This window comes from Leuciscus leuciscus (genome assembly GCF_965113295.1).
Source record: "Leuciscus leuciscus genome assembly, chromosome: 23".
Lineage (NCBI taxonomy): Eukaryota > Metazoa > Chordata > Actinopteri > Cypriniformes > Leuciscidae > Leuciscus > Leuciscus leuciscus.
This window is the reverse complement of record NC_138747.1, coordinates 22380431-22402130: the sequence shown is the minus strand read 5'-3', so window position 1 is coordinate 22402130 and position 21700 is coordinate 22380431. Positions and strand designations below refer to the sequence as shown.

Below are 21700 nucleotides of genomic sequence, written 5' to 3'. Positions count from 1 at the left end.
ATTTTCAATCAATAAACAACACATATCATACAGAGAGAGCATTCAGATGAGAATAGAAATAAAATTAAAATAAAGTAAAATAAAAAACACATGCACACAGAACACAACACACTTAACAAACACTGGCAGCAAACTCATATTGACTGTAGAGTATTCAAAGAAGCTCTTTAAGGGCAGAGGCTATATTCATCCAGGTGTTGAGTTTCACATCTTTGTAAACGAAAGTTTAATGCGTTTTTAGGAAGGATTGTTCCAGTGCCCATATGCAGCCATTCTGGAGGTGGGGGGGGGGAAGCGAAAGAAACCTAAAATTCTCGGGACAGCAGCATGTGTCCAAATTTTAATCTTAACCGTTCTATTTCATCAGAAACGATCTGTAAACAGGGCTTTAAGTGTAAAATACCGAACTTGTCCTTTAACTAATGTTTTATGGTGCTTAATTTAACCCCTTATTCGGGTCTTAAATATAGACACCTTCTACCTTATTTTGTTTATTCTCAGGTTAGGTAAAGTCAGTCGAATTCGTTCTAAACAATAAGTAGATAAATTTCCATACTTACAATTCAGTCGAAAGACTGCTCCGTGGTTTAGTTCAGCTCAATCTTTTGTAAAACAGAGACTTAAGGCAGGCGAGCTTCTTAATTTAAATTAGATGTATTTTTTATTAAATACAGGTTAACTAGTTTACATAAAAGGTACTAATATATAAAATAAAAATAAAAGTAAATCAAAATCAAATAATTTGCAAGCTTTCATCTTCATGAGGCGCAATGGCAAGGCATCTAACACCGGAGAGGCCGTCCTTGGTGAACCAGCGTCTGACTTTGACATTCCTTACAATACTTTTTATAGTCCACACGCCCTCCGCACAGATTCAGTCCTTTACAGACAATCTGTCCAATCCGAAGTCTTGAACTGTCCTCCATTCTGGAAACCCCCTTGCAAACTCCATATATAAAGCTCTTTCCTTTGTTCTCCTTTGCTTGCTGTTCTGGACCCTCTGCCTTTGTCCTGCGTATCATGCTCCTCATCAAACGGGTAATGCTTGCCATTTCTACTTTGCTAAGATACATGCTTTTTACTGCTTAGTGTTACTTCTATCTACTGATTAAATGTTTTACTATGAGTACATCATTGTCGTTTCTTGCATGCATTACTACAATAAAAGGTTATTACAAAAACAAGTTGTGATGTCTTTCTTAATAAAACAGATTCATAATAAAGACTTTTATAACACAAGTTGTGGTGTCCTTCTTAATAAAACAGATTCTCAATAAAGACTTTTACAAAACCAGTTGCAGTGTCTTTCTTATACAACACTCTTTCTTACTAAATCATAAACTTGGTTAATAACATACATAAGCTTATACCTGAAAGTCATTGGTTAATACAGAATAAATTGCATATATATTACACTTACCAAGTTACAATTGTGGATAATATCATGTCAGCCTATATATATGAGGCATTATAAGAGAATAAATTGCATGTTCACTTAACACTAAATACAGAGTTTTGGACTTATCATCTTCAAATTTTAAACATAACATGGTCAGACATATGGCTTTAGCTGCAGTGCATTTCTAGATTGCTACAGTGCCAACTTCAATTTTATTTTCATGAAGATGTTTCATAAAAATAAATGTCTAATAACGTTACAAAACTTTGAAGCTATTTATAAAAAAAAAATTCATTATGACAATAATTAATTCTACATTTACAATAAGCTGCCAGCTGTCAGCTTTCAAATGAGATCATACTTGTGATTTTAGTGCAAAGGGTTCTTGAACTGTATCTGTTTCAGTTTGGGTATGTCATTTCTGGGGATTTTTCAAAAGTGGGGTTGCAGCTTAACAGGTTAACAGGCTAGCGAATTACTAGCGTATTGTGCTAGCAATAACGATTTAGATTGAAGCTAGCGATGTCAGGTTAATTTGTGATGTTGAGTAAGTTATATTTAGCAGTATAAACATTAAGGAATGATAGTAAATAATGATTCAAAACAGAACGATATACGAAGCTTACAGACGCAAACCAACGCAACAGCAGCAGAAGCAACCAGGCAGACTGGAGCAATCAATCAGCAATAGCAATATAAACAACAAGGAAATAGAGATTCAAAACGGAAAGCTATACGGAGCCTACAGACGCAAACCAGCAGCAAGGCAGACATGAGCAATTGAACGAATCCAGGGGATGGAGCTTCAGGGCTTAGATGTTTTATAACATCTGCTGCAGGTGGCAAAATACTGTCTACTATCTTCCTGGACACATGCAGATCAGATAAGCCAGGATCTTTCAAAACAAGCTCAACACTGTACTGCCAAGTATCATAATCAACCTCATTTCCAGGTCTAGGACATTTTCCGGAGAATACTCTGAGCCATGATTGTACAGGTCCTTGGACAGCCACTTCACCACTCCTCATAATGTGTTCAACAATACGTTTCTGAACTTCAGGTGGATTGAGTATTTGTTGAGAGGTAAATAGAGGTGGGCCGATCGATTTAACAGGCGTGTGCTGTGACTGTGATTGGCTTGGCTTGGCTTAACAGGTGCTGCACCAACACTCTCGCCAGGGAGTGCTTGGAATGGTTGCTCATTTAGGTTTCCATCTACAGCTTCAAGATCAGTGGATGCTGGTTTGAGTTCTTCACTCATTTCACTCATGAGATAGCATCTGGCTCAACACTGCTTCAAAATTGGTTCCACTCAATTTAGCCATTTCTTTCTATTCATCAAGGTAAGATTTAGTGATGCTACAGCCAAATTGCTGTGTGTAGACATTAGACAATGCATTCACATGATAAGTGATGGCTGGATCACCGGACAGCTGGTGAGTATACAGCAGCTGGGGTTCTAGCAATTCCAAGGCTTGACCACTGATATATTCAATTATTGTGCTCTGGTAAATCTCTGACTCTTTGTCACTGATAAAAATGGTTCTGGCAAAAGAACCATACCTTTTCAGGATGTCAATTAATTCGAGTAGGGGGAGGCTGCAGACCTGGAGCCCGGTAGATATACGCCCCAGGCAGTTTTACGCCCCAGCAGTTTTACGCCCCTGCTGTTCCTGATGCGTCCAGTAGGGGGAGGCTGTACAGCGACACGAATTGAGGTAGCCTATATTAAATAATCTGCTAAAGTTATTGTTGTTTAGCCATGAAGAAACATTTATTATTTATAAACGATTAGCTTGATAGAGCAAAAAGTTCTGGACGGTCAGGTTGATGTTCTGTCTTGCTTAAACTTAGCTAACCACGTGTAAGTTTAGCTGCCCTAGTCACTTTAAAAATAAATTTTCTTTTGCATTTTCTTTTGTTGCTTGTCTTTATCTTGTGTGAGATGGCCTCTTCTTCCTCTATGTTTACTCCTTTCTGTTTGAGTTGTTTCTTATAAATGAGATGATCTAACTATCTAATTTATATCTAAATATAAATTTTTCTTAAAATAGCTTACTGATCTGGACTACTGATCTCTCTCTCTCTCTCTCTCTCTCTCTCTCTCTCTCTCTCTCTCTCTCTCTCTCTCTCTCTCTCTCTCAACTTGTATAAACTATAATAAACACCCATATCTTTTTTTAACTGCATTCCAAACCAATAGCTTCTCTAGTAAATAAATGACTTACAGAGGACTTACATTACATACATGGACATGTTTTTAATGTCATTTTCAATTTTCTCTGCACAGTTCATCATCAGTGGCCAAAAGAAATCAAAGTGTCTTGACACTTTTTCCAAAAGTGTTCCACCAACAAGTGCCTGTGCCGTTGTACTTTGAAAATCAGGAGCAAATTGATGCAATCCACACTCACCTGACATAAATTCTGGGCAGCACACACACACTGTGACAAGATCAAATTCACCATGGATGTCCTTTTTACATTTTTTAATGTTTTTTATTTTTTTATTTTTTAATGAAATACCCACAGATATGAAACTCAAATTAAAAAGGCAGTTTGTGTTCTCTTAACTTTATTTTATGTGGTCTGTGACTCTTAGGGGGTCTACAGTGATTCTGCAGGGTCTCCAATAAGTCTTATAGTTTATCTTATTTGCTTTGATGCATTTCTCAGATCACAACTGAAATCACATCATCTTGTCACTGGTGCACATCATAAAGGCAATTTCTCATTATTTTATACAAATTGCAAATGCTTCAGTACATTCATGCAATTGATAATGTACAACTGTCTGCTGTTTCCTACATTATCAACTCTTTATGTCATGTTGATCAAAATATAGGCCTATTATACTATTTCTCTGTTGAATTGTCATACTTCTCAAAACATAGGCATTAGTTCCTTGCATAAGTCATTAAATGCAAAATGGTTGACTATAAACTGTCAAGCATGTTTTCAATACATTTTTATTAGACTTTATTTTGTAAATGTGTCCTGAATTGATGAATTGCAGAGGTGTATTTAGAATTTCATTAATGAAGGAAATAATGAATTGATAAATTAGGAAGCAGCAAGGCAATTCATAATCAGATGCATGAATTTACCAAAGCATTGGCAATTTGTTCAAAAGTAGTTATGAGAATTTCAGTAGTGATCTGAGAAATGTACCAAAGCAACTGTGATAAAAAATGAAGTATTCAGGAATTTTATAAAAAATGTAACAGTGAGTCCTGCTGCGTGTGAATTTGAAAAAATCTAATTCACCATGGATGTCCTTTTTTTTTATGTTATTTTTTTTTTAAATCAGTGAGCAGAAACACTTTGACAGGAGGATAGAAAAACAGTTAAAGAAGAGTGGCAAGCCATAGGGAAGTCATCTACACGAGTCATCATAATTCATAAATGGTGTTGATAAATAATGTTTTTGTGAACAACAATATTGTCTATTTCTTCAAAATGGCCCTTGGAATTTTAGAAAAGGGATACATTGTGTTTGTCTTCATAAAATGCTATGTAGGACACTGTTTTGTAGCTGTATGATGACTACCTAATAGTGAATACAGTAGATATTTCATCGAGGATCCATACGATTACACGGTGCTGTATGTCTAATAGGCTAAATATGGTTAATATCTAAATGTAACTTTATATAAATTCACAACAACATATTTCACTCTGTCTCCTGTATATAAAAATATTCTATATTATAAAAATATATCCTATATTCAATGAACTATTCTACAGTAGGTCATATATCATAACTTGTCATCTGATTCAACTATGTGTATTATTAATTTTTTAATTCACAAAAACAAATAGTCTTCTGTAGGCTGAGTGAAGAGAGTGAAGCCCAACTGAATATCTACAGATATTTTAATCCATAGTGCAGATTTAATGGTGTTATTTCGCAGTATATCCCCTACTGGACGCATCTGGAACAGCAGGGGCGTAAAACTGCTGGGGCGTAAAACTGCCTGGGGCGTATATCTACCGGCTCCAAGTCTGCAGCCTCCCCATATAGATTAATTCACCATCACTCTCGCTTTTTGTAAAACCACTAACAATCACAGAGTTTGGAATTTTAATACCCTCTGCCTCAACGATATCCATTCTTGTTTGTTAAGGGTCAAAAGATGCAAAGTTAGATGCAAAGTTAGATGAAAATCGTTTAGATCACAATTGTTAATACTCCGCAACAGCGCCACCTCCTGGCTGTCTCGCCACAGATTGTAGTGGGTATTAACTCGCTTACTAATGGACCAGAGAAATAAAATCAGAAGACTGAACGATACGGAAAAGGAGGTGGCGGTGATGCTGAGAAACAGGCAGAGACAGAAGGTAAGTTAAACCATAAAAGGTGACTTTACTTTGAGTATTTAGTGATTTTTTTTTCTCTTTAGTATTTTCTTTTTACTTCAATCACAAAACCAAAGAATAACAATAAAAAATAACAGAAAAATACAATAAACTATATATATATATATATATATATATATATATATATACACACGGTCTGAGTGCACCCTCTAAATGACTTTTCATTTATCAGTAATCATAATTACAATCAATGTATTCAAGTGAACAAAAAATTTGAGAAAAAAACAAAACAATCACCAGTAGTATTACATATAACCCACTGAAATCAGTTCTTCAAGTTCAAATGGAATATATCTATTGGAAAATTTATCAGTCTTAAACTTTCCCAATTGTGCTCTTGAGATGTTTCAGTCCCATCATTTAAAATAAAATAAAAATCAGTCTCTCTTACTTATCTGAGGAGAAATAATAGAACGTAAAATTGTCCTTTCTTCTAAGTTCGTGATCCTTTCAGAGTCGAAGTGAGAGGCTCGCCATCAATTAGGGAAATCCATCTTGAAAGAACGTTCACACAGAAAAAAACCTGGCCTGTCCATTCACTTTTATTCGCGCTCTTCTTTTTTTTTTCTTTTTTTTTTAAACGCCAGTCACATACAAATAATAGATATTATACAAAAATAATACAGACAATATTCAATAGATATAAAGAATATATTATAAAAGAAAAGGAACAAGTATGAGATCATCATATAAATAGCATAAAAGCTTCACATAAAGACCTAGTACGTTTTGCTTTACTATTTTTCAACCCAAGTAATAACTCAATATAATTCTTCATTTCTATCTGAAATAACAAGTTGGGTTTTTCTTTAGTCTATTTTTGCTTATGAATATGGTATTTTCCCATAATTAAACAGAGATTAACAATAAATGCCACATTTGGTGGCAATCTTTGTCTATTAAAATAAAATAAACATATTTTTCAGAAAAATAAACTTTCATCCCTAAGCATTTACAAAGAAAACATTTCAAATTTACACAAAATATTTTGCTGTAAATGCAATTAAAAATTAAAGCTGCAAGCAGCATTTATCGGGGTTCAAGCAGTTAAGGCCTTTAAGGCCTTTAAGAACAAAAGCATCAAAAGTTATTAAGTTTTATTTAGCAAGCATTTAACCACTGACATATATGATGGAAAAGACCATTTACAGCCAATACAGGCCATTAAACATATAATAGGAAATATATGGTTTTCAAAGCTTTTTGACAGTTATAGCACCTTTTTGCCTGAGTCTTCTTACAGTCTTGCCTGATCTCCACCACTTTTATTAGTAGTACTCAAAGTGTGCCCATGTATATGTGTCAAATTTGTTGTAAATATCTAATTTTGATAAGGAGTTTAGACAATTATATTCAGTGGCGTAACGAGCCAACACCGGGCCCTTAAGTAGGATTATCAAGGCGGGCCCCTTGATGACGCAATTGATGACATTGATGACGCAATGTCCGCGAGTAAGCTACCATGAATAGGGCAGGATATGATCATACACAGCATATAAGAGATGAGATGACTAACAAAATCAGGAGGAGCCTACGCTCACCAAAAAAAATAAAAAAAAATAAACACTGGTGACAGCGCACCATAACACATTGTTAGGCCTAGGTCCAAATACATAAAAAAGATGCTCTCTTACATTATAGCGGGATTTTCCGGGCTTTCCTATGTGCAAGTGCAAAGTTGTCGATTAGATCAGGATTGTGCGCACGGGCATTCTCAATTGACCCTTTGCAGGGAGTTTGATTGACAGGCGATCTGACTAATCATAATCCGCCATTTTGTCTCACAAAGCAGTCAGGAGAGTTAGTAGATTAACATTGGAGGATTTAAATTTGAAAAACAAAGTGTACTGACGTCTTAGCACTTTAAAACAACATTCCTTTTATGTTCATTCATGTTTATTTTAATGCTATAAATTAACTAGAAGGAAGAGATGATTGGTTCACGAGCAGCTTTAACTGAGCCTCGAGTCTACAGCGATCTGTCAGACACATTAACAGTATTTATTGTTAAATGTCTCTAAAAAATGACTACATTTGAAAGGTGAGACTTTTGCCGCTTTTCCATTACCAGTACCAGCTCAACTCAACTCGACTCGACTCGGCTCGCTTTTCGCTCCGTTTTCCATTGCAGATAGTACCTCCACAATAGTACCTGGTCGTCATAGCGACGCCGCAGGAAACTGCTGTGACTTAATCTTCTACGCGAGATACATCCGCTGCCACACACACAGGACAATGGAGGAAATCGAGTGTATGCTGTTTTTGGATGTTTTTGTTTTTGCTGTTTTTTATTCAGGATACTCTGTCTGGCGCGTGCAATGATGACGCAGTGAATAGTGACGATTCTCTCTGACCAGTCAGCAGTCTGCCGTGTTTTCACGTCACATTTTAGTATCGCCTCAGCTCGCCCCAGCTCGCTTAGAACCTCGCCGGAGGTGGTACGAAAAAAAGTACCTGGAAGCAGGTACAGGTACAACTTTTACACAGTGGAAAAACTGTAACTGTGTTACACTGTGTAGTGGAAAAGCGCCATTTGTTTCATATCAAAAGTACTTGTCTGTCAGCGCGCAGTCTCCTCTCTGATCCGCAATGTATTTTTCACTGCGTGAGAACTTGGTGTGGTGTGAGAGTGGCGTCGCTTGTCAGACATAGCAACAGTAATTAAAGTGGGCGGGTCTTTGCGAATGGTCATTGACAGTATGGACGGGGATTCGCCAGTCCCAATTCAAAACAAATTTCATCACAATCCATCATTGTTCGTTTCAAACATGTGAGAGCATCAAAATGATCAATGGGTGAAATTGATTGGATTTAATTCATTTTTTTGTCAGTTCCTATCATAATTTTAACATTTTGGCGTTATTGTTTAGCTATTTACCTATGTTTTCAAATTTCCAAATTTCAAGTTTTTTGAGATACACCAATGTTCTCATAGACTATCATGGCACCCTGGACAAAGACACTGCGTGCCAATTTTCAGTAGACTAACAGTTGGGTGCGCTTATAGCTATTTTCATGATGATTGGCCAATTGTCACGATTTTTTTCATGTCAACTCAGATTGAGCTTATGAACATGTGTCCTAAGTTTAGCGAAAATATCTCTTTCCGCTCACAAGTTATAACCATTTTATAGTGCCACCAAGTGGACAATTGTCATGATTTTTTTTCACATGACCTCAGAATGAGCTCATGAACATGTGTCCCAAGTTTTGCGAAAATATCTCTTTCCGTTCACAAGTTATAACCGTTTTATAGTGCCACCAAATGGCCAATTGTTGCGATTTTTTTCAAGTGATCTCAGATTGAGCTCAGGAAGATGTACCCCAAGTTTAGCAAAAAAATATCTTTCCGTTCACAATTTATAACCGTTTTAGTAAAAGTGGCCCTGGTGCCATCAAATATTTTGGTTCCCCTTATCGACCGTTAATTGAAATTTTGAATTGTTTGGATGATTATTGATTGTTAGACTCCAGAGAATATTCTTGCAGTGGTTTGGTTCCGATCAGGCCAAAAACCTAGGAGAAGTTCGCAAAAAATAGGTTTTTCAAAAAAATGCAATTTACTCGAATTGGCGCCTGAAGAGCGAGCAAATCGGAGATAGCCATTTTGTCCACCTTGAGCCAAGGATTCCAACGATATAAGACACTTGATCCTGGGACAAACGGTCTAAGAGTTATGAGCAATTTTGAACTTTTGGTTGCTGTAGCGCCACCTATGGGCCAATCGGGGTCATACTCTGATAGGTTGTCCCCAAATTGAGGCCTACCATCTGGCCAGGTTTCACGTCTCTAGGCCTTACGGTTTGTCCTGCACGATGCGTTTTACAAATCCTTACAATTACAATAGGGTTTCAGCATTTCATGCTTGAACCCCTAATAAGTGGACAACATTTTCTTTTTCAGTGCCACAGAAATCACATTTAACATCTACATCAGTGCGAAACCTATAAGAAAAAGAGTTTTAACTGCGTACACCAGATGAAGTATTTTAAAATGTACTTCTCTCACCTTATTTGTTATGCAATTTTTTTTTTTTTGGCAGCAACCATGCATATATTTCCAGTCAATGCACTCAACTTTAGAATGCCAGTATGTTTTAGAAGATATTGGGCTGTATTCAGTTAGTAACTTTCTAATAAAGTAATTATTCCATCTTCTATAAGTAATAGTAACTCCTTTAATTGCAACATCAGGTCTGAGACACATTTCCTTTAAACAGACATTTTAAACCGGATGGTATAGCATCGAACACTATACAATATTCTTTTGGGATTATTGGAATATTATACCTTTGAAGAAATTCTACATAGGTATACAGGTGCCCATTTTCATTAAATAACTGTTTAACAAATATGATGCCATTATCAACCCATTTTTGAAAAGACAAAGTTTTATGCTTAAACGTTATATACCTGTTACTCCAAATTATACATTTGTTTGGAGAAAAATTATGTTTATAGATAAGCATCTACGAGAGTAGCACCTGCCTGTGGAAATGACTTACCGGTAATCTAACAGGAATCTTACTGATTTCAAAGTTGCATTGCAACAGAAAAGCAACCCCACCCATCTTTTCAAAAATTAGATTAGGAATTAAATACCAAATTTTATTTTTGTATTGAAAGTAATGCTTGAGACATCAATTTTTTTTTTTTATTGTATTTGAAGTGCTGAAGTCAAGCACATTTAAACCTCCATTACCAACCAAATTAGTTAAGGTACCTTTTTTAATGTAATGAGATCTTGTTTCTCCAAATGAAATTAAAACGATTTTTATCGACTTCTTTAATGATGTTATTTGGGACTTCTAGTGAAATAGCAGGATAGAGCAGAAGAGATAAACATTCAGTTTTTGATAAAATAATTCTACCATTAATTGACAAGTATCGCATTAACCATAAATTCAATCTATTTTGAACTTTTTGAACTACAGATTGAAAATTAAGCTGAACCCTTTCCTTTTCATCTTTACATATTTTGATTCCTAAATAGATAATAACATTCTTTACAGGGATGCCATTAATATCAAGAAGTTCACTATTTTTTTTAGAGGGAACTGTCAGGCTTCTGGGTGGATGAAGTAGGAGGCGAACTCGAGGATGAAGAAACAAAAGTTTTAATTCTCAATTATCACAAATACAAGGAACAGGGAGCGAGCGCTCAGAACAAGGATAACCTAACATTAAACAAACATTGACCGACAAGTGAGGAGTGAACAGAAGGAACTTAAATACACAGACAGATGAACACAAGACAGGTGATGCAGAGGATGATGATAACGAACAGGTGGGTAATGCAGGGAGTGAGTTCAGGTGTGGAAACAAGGAGGATTCTGGGAACTGTAGTGAAGACGAAGACAGGACGATGACAGATGGTGAATGTGACATTACTCCCCCCTCCCGCAAGGCGCGTCCCGCGCTGAAGGCAGCATACGGGAGGGGGGGTGGGCATCCTGGAGTCCGTGACGGGAAGGTGGAACAGGTTCAGAAGTACGGACTCCAGGATGGTGGCAGGACAGACAGAGGAGGAGGTGATCAAGACAGTGCAGACAGAACAGGGGACCAAGGAGGTGCAGGCAGAGCAGGGTACCATGGCGGTGAGGACCCTACAGGTGACCATGACCATGGCGGTGCAGACCCTTCGGGTGGCCATGGCGGTGCAGACCCTTCAGGTGGCCATGGCGGAGAAGACCCTTCGGGTGGCCATGGCGGAGAAGCCCCTTCAGGTGGCCACGGCGGAGAAGACCCTTCGGGTGGCCATGGCGGAGAAGCCCCTTCAGGTGGCCACGGCGGTGAGGACCCTTCAGGTGGCCACGGCGGAGAAGACCCTTCGGGTGACCGTGGCCCCTCGAGTGGCCAGGACGGAGCCCTTTGGCCACCCCCAAAAAAATACTTGGGGAAAGTCCTGGGTACCAGAGAGGGATGATTAAAAACTGACCGGGCTGATGGGGACCGTGAAGAGGGCTCGGTGCTGGGCAGCGATGAGGGCTCGGTGCTGGGCAGATCCAGCGGTGAGGGCTCTGTGCTGGGCAGATCCAGCGGTGAGGGCTCTGTGCTGGGCAGATCCAGCGGTGAGGGCTCTGTGCTGGGCAGATCCAGCGGTGAGGGCTCTGTGCTGGGCAGATCCAGCGGTGAGGGCTCTGTGCTGGGCAGATCCAGCGGTGAGGGCTCTGTGCTGGGCAGATCCAGCGGTGAGGGCTCTGTGCTGGGCAGATCCAGCGGTGAGGGCTCTGTGCTGGGCAGATCCAGCGGTGAGGGCTCTGTGCTGGGCGGGACCAGCGGCGAAGAGGGCTCTGAGCTGGGCGGGACCAGCGGCGAAGAGGGCTCTGAGCTGGGCGGGACCAGCGGCGAAGAGGGCTCTGAGCTGGGCGGGACCAGCGGCGAAGAGGGCTCTGAGCTGGGCGGGACCAGCGGCGAAGAGGGCTCTGAGCTGGGCGGGACCAGCGGCGAAGAGGGCTCTGAGCTGGGCGGGACCAGCGGCGAAGAGGGCTCTGAGCTGGGCGGGACCAGCGGCGAAGAGGGCTCTGAGCTGGGCGGGACCAGCGGCGAAGAGGGCTCTGAGCTGGGCGGGACCAGCGGCGAAGAGGGCTCTGAGCTGGGCGGGACCAGCGGCGAAGAGGGCTCTGAGCTGGGCGGGACCAGCGGCGAAGAGGGCTCTGAGCTGGGCGGGACCAGCGGCGAAGAGGGCTCTGAGCTGGGCGGGACCAGCGGCGAAGAGGGCTCTGAGCTGGGCGGGACCAGCGGCGAAGAGGGCTCTGAGCTGGGCGGGACCAGCGGCGAAGAGGGCTCTGAGCTGGGCGGGACCAGCGGCGAAGAGGGCTCTGAGCTGGGCGGGACCAGCGGCGAAGAGGGCTCTGAGCTGGGCGGGACCAGCGGCGAAGAGGGCTCTGAGCTGGGCGGGACCAGCGGCGAAGAGGGCTCTGAGCTGGGCGGGACCAGCGGAGAAGAGGGCTCTGAGCTGGACGGGACCAGCGGCGAAGAGGGCTCTGGGCTGGACGGGACCAGCGGCGAAGAGGGCTCTGTGCTGGACGGGACCAGCGGTGAAGAGGACGCTCACAGTCTCAGGGGCGGCGGGCACGACGCATACTGCCTTGGTCTCGGCAGCTCTGACGTGAAGTGCGGGCTCGGCTGGACTGGCGTGAAGTGCAGGCTCGGCTAGACTGGCGTGAAGTGCAGGCTCGGCTGGACTGGCGTGAAGTGCTGGGTTGCGTGACATTCCTGACCGGGGCGCAACACTCTCCAGACACCGGATTACAGTCTCTTTCCAGGATAGTCCAGTGGTGTCTGGGAGGTTGAGGGGACGATGGAAAGTGGCCCCGATCAGGAATAGTGTGCTGAGGGTTTCGTCCTCCAACGAGCTTGTGAGGGCGAGCTGAAAAAACTTCTTGGCGAAGCTCAGGATGTCGTGGTTCTCCTGAGCCACGAGGATGAATTTGAGGTGATCATCTATAACCTGGTCGGTCAATCTGTCAGGCTTCTGGGTGGATGAAGTAGGAGGCGAACTCGAGGATGAAGAAACAAAAGTTTTAATTCTCAATTATCACAAATACAAGGAACAGGGAGCGAGCGCTCAGAACAAGGATAACCTAACATTAAACAAACATTGACCGACAAGTGAGGAGTGAACAGAAGGAACTTAAATACACAGACAGATGAACACAAGACAGGTGATGCAGATGATGATGATAACGAACAGGTGGGTAATGAAGGGAGTGAGTTCAGGTGTGGAAACAAGGATGATTCTGGGAACTGTAGTGAAGACGAAGACAGGACGATGACAGATGGTGAATGTGACAGGAACAACTCACATTTGTTTAAATTAAATTTTAACCCTGAGACTAATGAAAACTTATTCAAACAATCAATCACACTTTTAATTTCTAATGAATCTCAAACAAATATTGTTGTATCATCTGCTAATTGACAGCATTTTTTTAATCTTTCTGGAAAAATAATAGCAAACACCTTAATATCGTTATTAAGTAATGTAATTGGTCTCCAATTGTCGATAAGGGTAGTGTCCTTATTAGCTTTTGGTATCAAACTAATCAATCCCTGACGTAACGATGGAGGTAACTCGCCACGTTCTATAGCTTCATTAAACTCACATAATAAAAATTTAGATAATTGTTCTTGAAATTCCTTGTAAAATTCGCTAACCAAACCATCCTTACCGGGATATTTATTATCTTTTAATTTACTGATCCCAAATCTAACTTCTTCTATAGAAATATCTTTGTCGCACAACATCATACAATCCGCATGTATACATTTGGCTTTAATGCTATCTAGGGTTGTCTATGATGGCTATCTATGATGTCTTGTATTGTCATCATCCTCTTTGCTATATAACGTCCGATAAAATGATGATATATAATTAGACATTTTTACAGAATCTTCAGACACCTCCCCATTTATATTTAGTTTTAATACAGAATTCAGCTCAGTGTTTCTTTTTTCTAAGTTAAAAAAAAAATATCTGGAGTTGTTCTCCCCTTCTTCAAGCCATTTCCCTCTAGACCTTACAAATGCCCCATTGGCTTTATATTCACACATCTCGTCGAACTGTAACTGTAATTCAAATAACCTGAGTTTGTCCTGCTGATTCATTACATTTGTATCGACACTGACTTGGCATCCGGCCAGATGTTCTGAATTAGCGAATCCTGATTTGCAAACACAGCTCCGTTTCTTCTTGAGTAAACAAAGGACATTCGGCTTACGACCCCCTGGGGGCAGTTTGACCAGCCTGGGCGCCGGTCTGGCTGGTTCTCTCGTGGCACATGACACATTTATAACAAAGCCGAGCGCTGTCGAGCAAATCGACCCAATCCCCTGACTCAAATCTCACCACACATAGACACACACATCCTTTGTATGTAACTCAGACTTGTATGTTGATTAGTTTTGTTTTGATCATATTGTTATGATCTTCTAGTGTTTGGCTCTGAAATGTATTTTTGAAGAATGTTTCTTCCAGTGGAATCGCATCCCGTAACCCGATCTCATCCAGGTCATAAAGGTCATTTATGACCTCCAAGCTTCAGCAGCTCATCCAGTTCCTCTGCAAAGAGAGATAATGGGAAGCGCAACGCAGCCAACATTCCAACACACACACATTATCACACACACACACAAACACCATCCATGGAACTTTTCAGAGAAAAGTACCTCTAAATGTTTTAAATGTATTCCTTTTGTGCTTAGATGTCTTCACATGCCATACTGGAAGTACTGACAATTTTATTGTGTGTTAATCAAACTTTAAAATGCTTGTAATTCGGCATATGAATGTAACTTTATGTTTCTTCTACTTTTACCTGCCTTTCTTGGTATCTGTTTGACCGTCTTGCTTTGATGGAACCACTCATACATATGAAATTACAGTAAAATGTATTATTCTGTAATTACCATCTTGCTGGAATATAATTGCTGAATTTTGACAACACCATAACTCACTCGAGTGGGTGTCTCCCAGAGACAAAGGAACTTTTTCCCGCTTCAGATCTTTGGACGTTCATTGGTTGTTCGCGCGAACAGAGGCGTGAACCAAGTCGCTCCATAAGAAGACTGACACAGAAAGTTCTCAGGGCACTTTTACGAACCCACTTCGTCAGTGAGAAGATCCATGGCTCCCGTTTAGGGAGCGTTCTCCGTTTCTCTTTTCTTTTTCTTTAAGTCTTTTCTTTATTTTCGTCTTCGGACTCTCCCTACGTTCAGTGAAGCGAACGTAGCCGGCAACTTCAACTCAAAGAAAAAGACTCTTTTGAAATTCCCGCGACCGCGCTCAGCTTCCTTAAGGAAGCACGCACGAGCGCTTCGTCTGAGAGAATTTCTCTCATCTCCGTTTTCTTTTCTTTACTTTACTACGTTTTATTTTCATATTCGCCTCTCCCTCCACGAGGGAGATGAACTCTGAATTATTTATTTGGGAACGTCACGTTCGGTGAACCTTTAAATCTTCCCGCGACCGCGCTCGCCCGGAAGACACGAGAGACACGCCAGCTCCGAAAAGAACGACACGCTTTCTTTCCTCAGCAAATACAAAGAGAACCATACGCAAGTATTGAGTTTTGATTTGATTGATGGGATTTCTTGTTGTCTCTCTCAAAAGGTTACACTGTCTGTGAGTTTTTTGCCATTCCGTGATCTCTCTCGGATCGCAGATTCTCATTCTCATCCTCACTCACTCTTTCAACCTCTCTCTCTCTCATCTGTTATCCGTTTGTCTTATATTGTTTTACTGTTTGTTTTGTTATGCGCATATTTACTCTGTGTGAATCGTAGTTATGAATTCATTAGTTCAACTATTAAATTCCATATATTCCTGATTGTCTCTGTTTTAAATGCTCATATAACCAAGTCAATGAGATGTTTCGATCTTAAGCTACATGCTTTATCTTGTTACGATTTCAGTAACCTAAATTTTATAAGGACAGGAGAGTTGTTTCAATGGCCAGAAACTATTCTTCCTGAAATTATAAGAAGTGATAACTTTATCGAGAAGTTGATAAGTTAATCTTACGGCCGTTTTGCTGGACAAACAACTGTTTGATAATTATGTTAATTTCCATTTAGGGTTATCTCACATAAATCGATCTGAATTAAGACCATTGATATATGAATGAGGAATTATAATTCGTTGTAATTGATTATTCATATATACAATCGGATCTATTTTCAACTTCGATAATTGAATGTAACTGTAATATGCAATATATTAATCATGTTCATGGTTAATTATTAAAATTCCCTATAGATCATTTGAGATAATGTTAATGTACTACCCAGTGCGGCTACACATTATTAGGGGAGACCGGGGACAGTTGCAACACTTTTTGCATTTCTCTCAATTACTCAGAGACTATTTGGACTAGACCAACCAAATTTGTATATATTAAACTTGCATCTGTCTGCTAATTACCCATACCATTTAAAGATGATTATATATGACATATCGTTCACAGTATTTATTTGAAAGGAAGAAGTCAGATGTTGCAACTGACCCCGACCCAGGGGACGGTTGCAACACAACCCAGGGACGGTTGCAACATGTTAAAAATACCTTAAATTTCATTAATTAACTTAAGCTTTTTGTCTCAATGAGCAAAGAATTCTGAAAATATTAACTGTTTTAGGCCTACTATAATATTATAGTATTATTTATTTCAATAATATTATTGTAGCCTATTATTTATTTATTTAGGCATATTTATCAAATAACAGTTATTGAGTTTTGTTTGTTTATGTGTAGAACATAGGCCTACATATATTCAGTGTGCAGGTGTTACAGATGCTATTCAATCTCTACATATTTCAGTGTCAGACAGGAAGAATTTAACAATTTGCAATGCAACAAACTTTTATTAAACATGCAATTTATAACATGTTGCATCCGTCCCCGACCCTATCAGCCATGACAGAACATCATATGCCTGCTAGACACACTGACTTTGACACATGCTAACCATGTCACTTAGAAGTCAACAAAACAATAATTCAAACAAAGTAAGTTTTGATTAATTCATACAAAATTTCAGGACAGTATGACAAAAATATATCTCATGAAAAAATTTACTTTCTTACCTCCAAAACAAGTTTTGTTCAATAAATGCAGCAGCAGATGTTGAATATGTCTACTGTCTTCTTGGTGGGTGGAGGGTCTAACTGTGCATGTGCAGTATGAGTGTCATCACTCTAGCTTATTTCTGATTGGAGAAAAATGACATGTTGCAACCATCCCCTGTTGCAACTGTCCCCGGTCTCCCCTACTTGTCAAATTAATTATGTCTTTTATTACTTGTTCCTCTCTAGTCCTTTTAGCCTGTGCTATTATTTTTCCTGTAACAATGGCTTGTTTTCTTATAAGATACTTCATGTACTCCCAATTGCTACCATATTTATTTGAACTTGCATTGTTCCAGCAACTTAAAATAATATTTTTTACTTCCTTTTTAATAAACAAGTCATCTTCTAATATTGCCTTATTTAATTTCCAGTGTGTTCGTGTTCTTACATAATTATCAATATTTCCAGATAAGTCAATAACTACGTAAATGACTTTATGGTCAGTAAGGACAGACGTTTCCACAGTAACATGGTGTACTTGATTTTCTAGTACACTGAGCCAAAAGTCTTTCCTAGACTGTTTACTTCTGTCAACAGAACACCATGTAAATTCTTGTTTGGGTTTCGGATCCTCCAAATATCAATTAATCCAATCCCAAACACAAATTATGAAATTCACTGAAATTATTTAAACTATTTCCAGGAGGAGGAATACAGTCCAGGTATTAGATAGAATTATAATCCCCTCCAAGAATTAGTTAAGCATCAGGAAAACTATCCAAGATGTTTCTGATTTTTTCTTCAAAGTCTTGTAGTAAACTTTTGTTCTTTACAACACTGTTTGTTGCATATATATTCCCTAACACAAAATATTGCTGGTTGAATTTGACAAAATAACCCATCTTCCCAAGGAATGTGAATAACTTTGAAAAAATGTTCCTCAAAATTTACCTTTCAAAATTACAACACCTGTGGAATGATTGCTACCAAACGACATCCTCATATCGTTTCCCCACTGACTCTTCCAAAACTAAAAGTCTGATTCAGATGCATGTGTCTCTTGGATGAAATAAAAATCACAGAAATATTTTCGACAAAACAAAAAGATTGCTTTTCTTTTAACTAAGTTTCTCATACCTCTAACATTAAGAGAAAAAACAGCGAGTGAACCCACACTCACAGAAGAACTTAAGAACAAAAGTTTACATCTCCAAAACTTGTATAACATTTCAACTTTAATTTTGAGGTCTTTGTTTTACAGATTGCACATTGTTTGTAACAAACTAAATATCTTAGAATCAATCAATATGGTCATGTTAGCGTCATTTTCTGTGTGCAAAGTGATGCACGGGATTCATCTGGGGGTTTTTTTTGTTTCGTTTTTTTTGCTTCTCAGCGCCAGACAGCTGTTATCTTTTCCCGGGCATAGTTGTCACAACTTGGCAGCCAACAATGGCGTGTGCTTACTGCGTTCAACGTAAAATGCATTTATTTTTATTTATTTTTTATGTTTATATTTACAGTATGTTAATATTAATATAGAATTAATGGGGTTTTTTTGAGCAACAGAAATGGTGCCCCCCTGGGGAGTTCGTGCACTACGTAATCTGCGTTTAGGGAGCGGCGGTACTGAGCATGATGTCTATGATCAGAAAAGCATCGCTTTACTAAACGGCCCAATAAAAGGAAGCATCGTGCACATCAAATACAGGAGAAGCAACAAATTATTATTATTCAACATATCCTGGATTTTTACTTAAAATATGATGCAACCCCAATTGTAATCGTTAACAATTTCATAAGTAACTGTAATTTAATTACTCATTTTTCTCAGTAACTGTAACTGATTACAGTTCAAAATTATTTTGTAATTACGTAACGCAGTTAAATGCAACTAGTTACTCCCCAACACTGCACGATAACCTTGTAAAGGAGACTCTGGAAACCAGAAATTAAAAATAACCAACCATTAAAAATACCACTCAGGACATGAAATTAAATTTGTATACATTGTCATTGCTAATGGGAGGTGCCCAATCTCATGCTTTGCCAATCATCTTTTCTAGTACACCTGACCTATTTTTTAGGAGCTGCAAAAGTTTGAGGAGTTGCAAAAGATTAGTGGTTCTCTAATCTTTGGTTCTCCGAGATTTAGTAGCCAGAGATTTGCCGTTTAGGAAGAGAAGAAATTACTTCCTCCATCAGCATAATTTCAGTTGAGTCTGCATCTGGTTTATAGTAATCGTTCAAATGACCTTTCAACTTCCTGCAGTTATATTTGAACATTCCACTGCCTTCATGCAAGCTTCAGATTGCAGAACTCACAAACACACGTGCTCAGGGCACCATATTAGAGACCAACCCCCACCCCATTCCCATAGAGTAAAAATTCTAATCGAAATTTTAAAGATGTAAATGATTTATTTAAAAAATAATCTTTAAAAGCATATTATCTTAAGTAGTAAATCTTATTTATTTTGTTTTTTATTTAAAATTCTTCACCAATTCAGGTGAAATTTATCCCGTGAATTGAACATCTGTTCCAATCAACAAGTAGTTCTGTGCAAAAAAAAAAAAAAGAAGTAAATTAGTACTATATAATAATCATTATTATACTTATTATTATTAATGTTAATGTTATTATTAGTATTATTATTACAACATATTACGGCAGTGTATAAAATTGTAGAACACTAATGCAAACCTTCAAAACCTGGAGTTGAATGTTTACAAGCTGCATCTTTCCAATGGCAGGAAGTGGATAACCTTCCTGTAAACGAGCTGAGAGGGAATTCCATGATTAAATAACATCTCTACAGCTACATCTATAATATAGCTTTTCACTTAACTTAACCCTGGGTTGTTGTCGTTCAAAACCCTGCTTTTAACTCTGGGTAAAGGAACATTTCACAATTATAATTTAGAGGCGGGGTAAGCACTGCTTTTGACCCAGAGTTATAAAACCCTGCAGGGTGCTGTGTTAGAACGTTACGGATATTCTTAGCAACCGACAGCCAAATTATGAGCAATGTGAAACGTGAAGCAAGATAATTCAGGATTCCGTTCACTGGGGGTTTAGAATGACACAGGGTTAATTATTTCAAGTGTGAAAAGCCCTATTGTTAAGGACTTAACATTTATCTAATAACAATAATAATAAAAATAAAAAAACATCTTACCATTAATCTTGGGAATCACAGCAATTTTCAAGACCATTGTGAAAATATTGTCAAGAGATGTCACCTGTTGATTCAAATTTTATGATGATATTCTGAATGATTGCTTTCAGATCAGTCATAAAAATAAAAATAAATCAGTCTGCTGTTCTTACCTGGAATGGTCCCACATAGCTTTTTGATAAGCTCATATAAATTCTGTTTTAAGAAAATTATGCCATGTGTATCAATCCTTTAAGAACAGAAACTCACATCCAGTTGTATATGGATAGACTGTGTGTATGACTCCAAAACTCACTTGTTAAGGGATACATTTCCTGCCAGTTTGAGCTCAGTCACATATATGTCAGCACTGACACTGCCCTCCTGTTGGTTGAAGGGAAGATTAATTGAAAACATTATAGTTATCTTGTTTAACTCAGCTTGTGGTTATCCCTCCTCTTGGTGCATCTTACCAAATTGAGGACAAAGAGTGGAGATAGTGTGCTGTTGGGCTGAATAGCGTAAGCTGTCACTGTACTGATTGCCTGGACAGTCATGTTGTTCGGTTCCAAAATAATGATCGGCTCCTTAACTGTCTCAACCAACAGTTTCATCATCAGACCAGGATACATTTTCGCAATCTGAAATAAATCACCTTAGACTTGGTGTTTTTTGTGTTTTGAATTTAATGACTGAACGTCGCTATTTATTTTCATACTTGAGGAATGAATGCTCCAAATGTCCTTGTGTTAAGACGAATTGGAGAACCAGAGGGAATCTGCAAAAAAACAAAAACAAAATATTTTAAGCAAAGTATTTTACATTTTGAATAAAAAGTCCCTCTAATGTCCTCATAGTTGGGACAGCAGGTGAGAAAGTGTTGCTCTGTCTCCACTTCTCCCTGGTCACAGTACAGTCAGAGTGTGATTGCTCAGTCTGCACCTCGTCATTCTTCTTCTTAATTTACAGTCTTTCACTGTACTCAGATATTCTGCTGTTGTGTAATCTCTATTTAGGGCCAAATAACATTCAAGTTTAATTTGTTTTTCTGTTGTTTCAGTCCAATAGGTCAGGTAATTTTTTTGTTGTGCTTTTTATAGTTAGCCCTTAAAGGGCGAAGGCCCTATTGTTTTCCTAAGTATAATTGATTTCTATTATTAGGGCCCAAGACCTGAAAGGGCAAACAGGAAGTGTGT

At 38.9% G+C, this 21700-nt stretch overlaps 2 protein-coding genes and 1 long non-coding RNA gene across 3 annotated transcripts in view; 1 reads left to right on the top strand and 2 right to left on the bottom strand.

The window, feature by feature from the left end:
• LOC309488539 overlaps positions 1-1645 on the bottom strand; it is a 42705-nt gene extending 41060 nt beyond the window's left edge. Inside the window, exon 1 of the long non-coding RNA XR_014202157.1 lies at positions 306-1645. This is a non-coding gene — a long non-coding RNA (uncharacterized lncRNA). The remainder of the gene's footprint in view (positions 1-305) is intronic.
• A 9498-nt stretch (positions 1646-11143) lies between these two features.
• Positions 11144-16581, top strand: LOC309487614 (uncharacterized protein; the record flags this gene model as incomplete). The annotated part of the gene is made up of 3 exons (XM_082155336.1): positions 11144-11390; positions 11739-13069; positions 13103-16581. 2 exons carry the CDS (start codon positions 11144-11146, stop codon positions 12935-12937), a joined length of 1446 nt encoding a protein of 481 aa, XP_082011462.1. The 3' UTR covers positions 12938-13069; positions 13103-16581.
• Positions 16582-19744: 3163 nt separating this feature from the next.
• Positions 19745-21700, bottom strand: part of LOC309488495 (bactericidal permeability-increasing protein-like) — a 123399-nt gene continuing 121443 nt past the window's right edge. The window contains exons 10-16 of the mRNA XM_082156769.1: positions 21223-21282; positions 20978-21145; positions 20821-20888; positions 20678-20720; positions 20526-20589; positions 20051-20127; positions 19745-19905 (exon numbers count right to left, since the gene is read on the bottom strand). Of these exons, the coding sequence (XP_082012895.1) occupies positions 19864-19905; positions 20051-20127; positions 20526-20589; positions 20678-20720; positions 20821-20888; positions 20978-21145; positions 21223-21282 (522 nt within the window). The 3' untranslated portion in view covers positions 19745-19863. The remainder of the gene's footprint in view (positions 19906-20050; positions 20128-20525; positions 20590-20677; positions 20721-20820; positions 20889-20977; positions 21146-21222; positions 21283-21700) is intronic.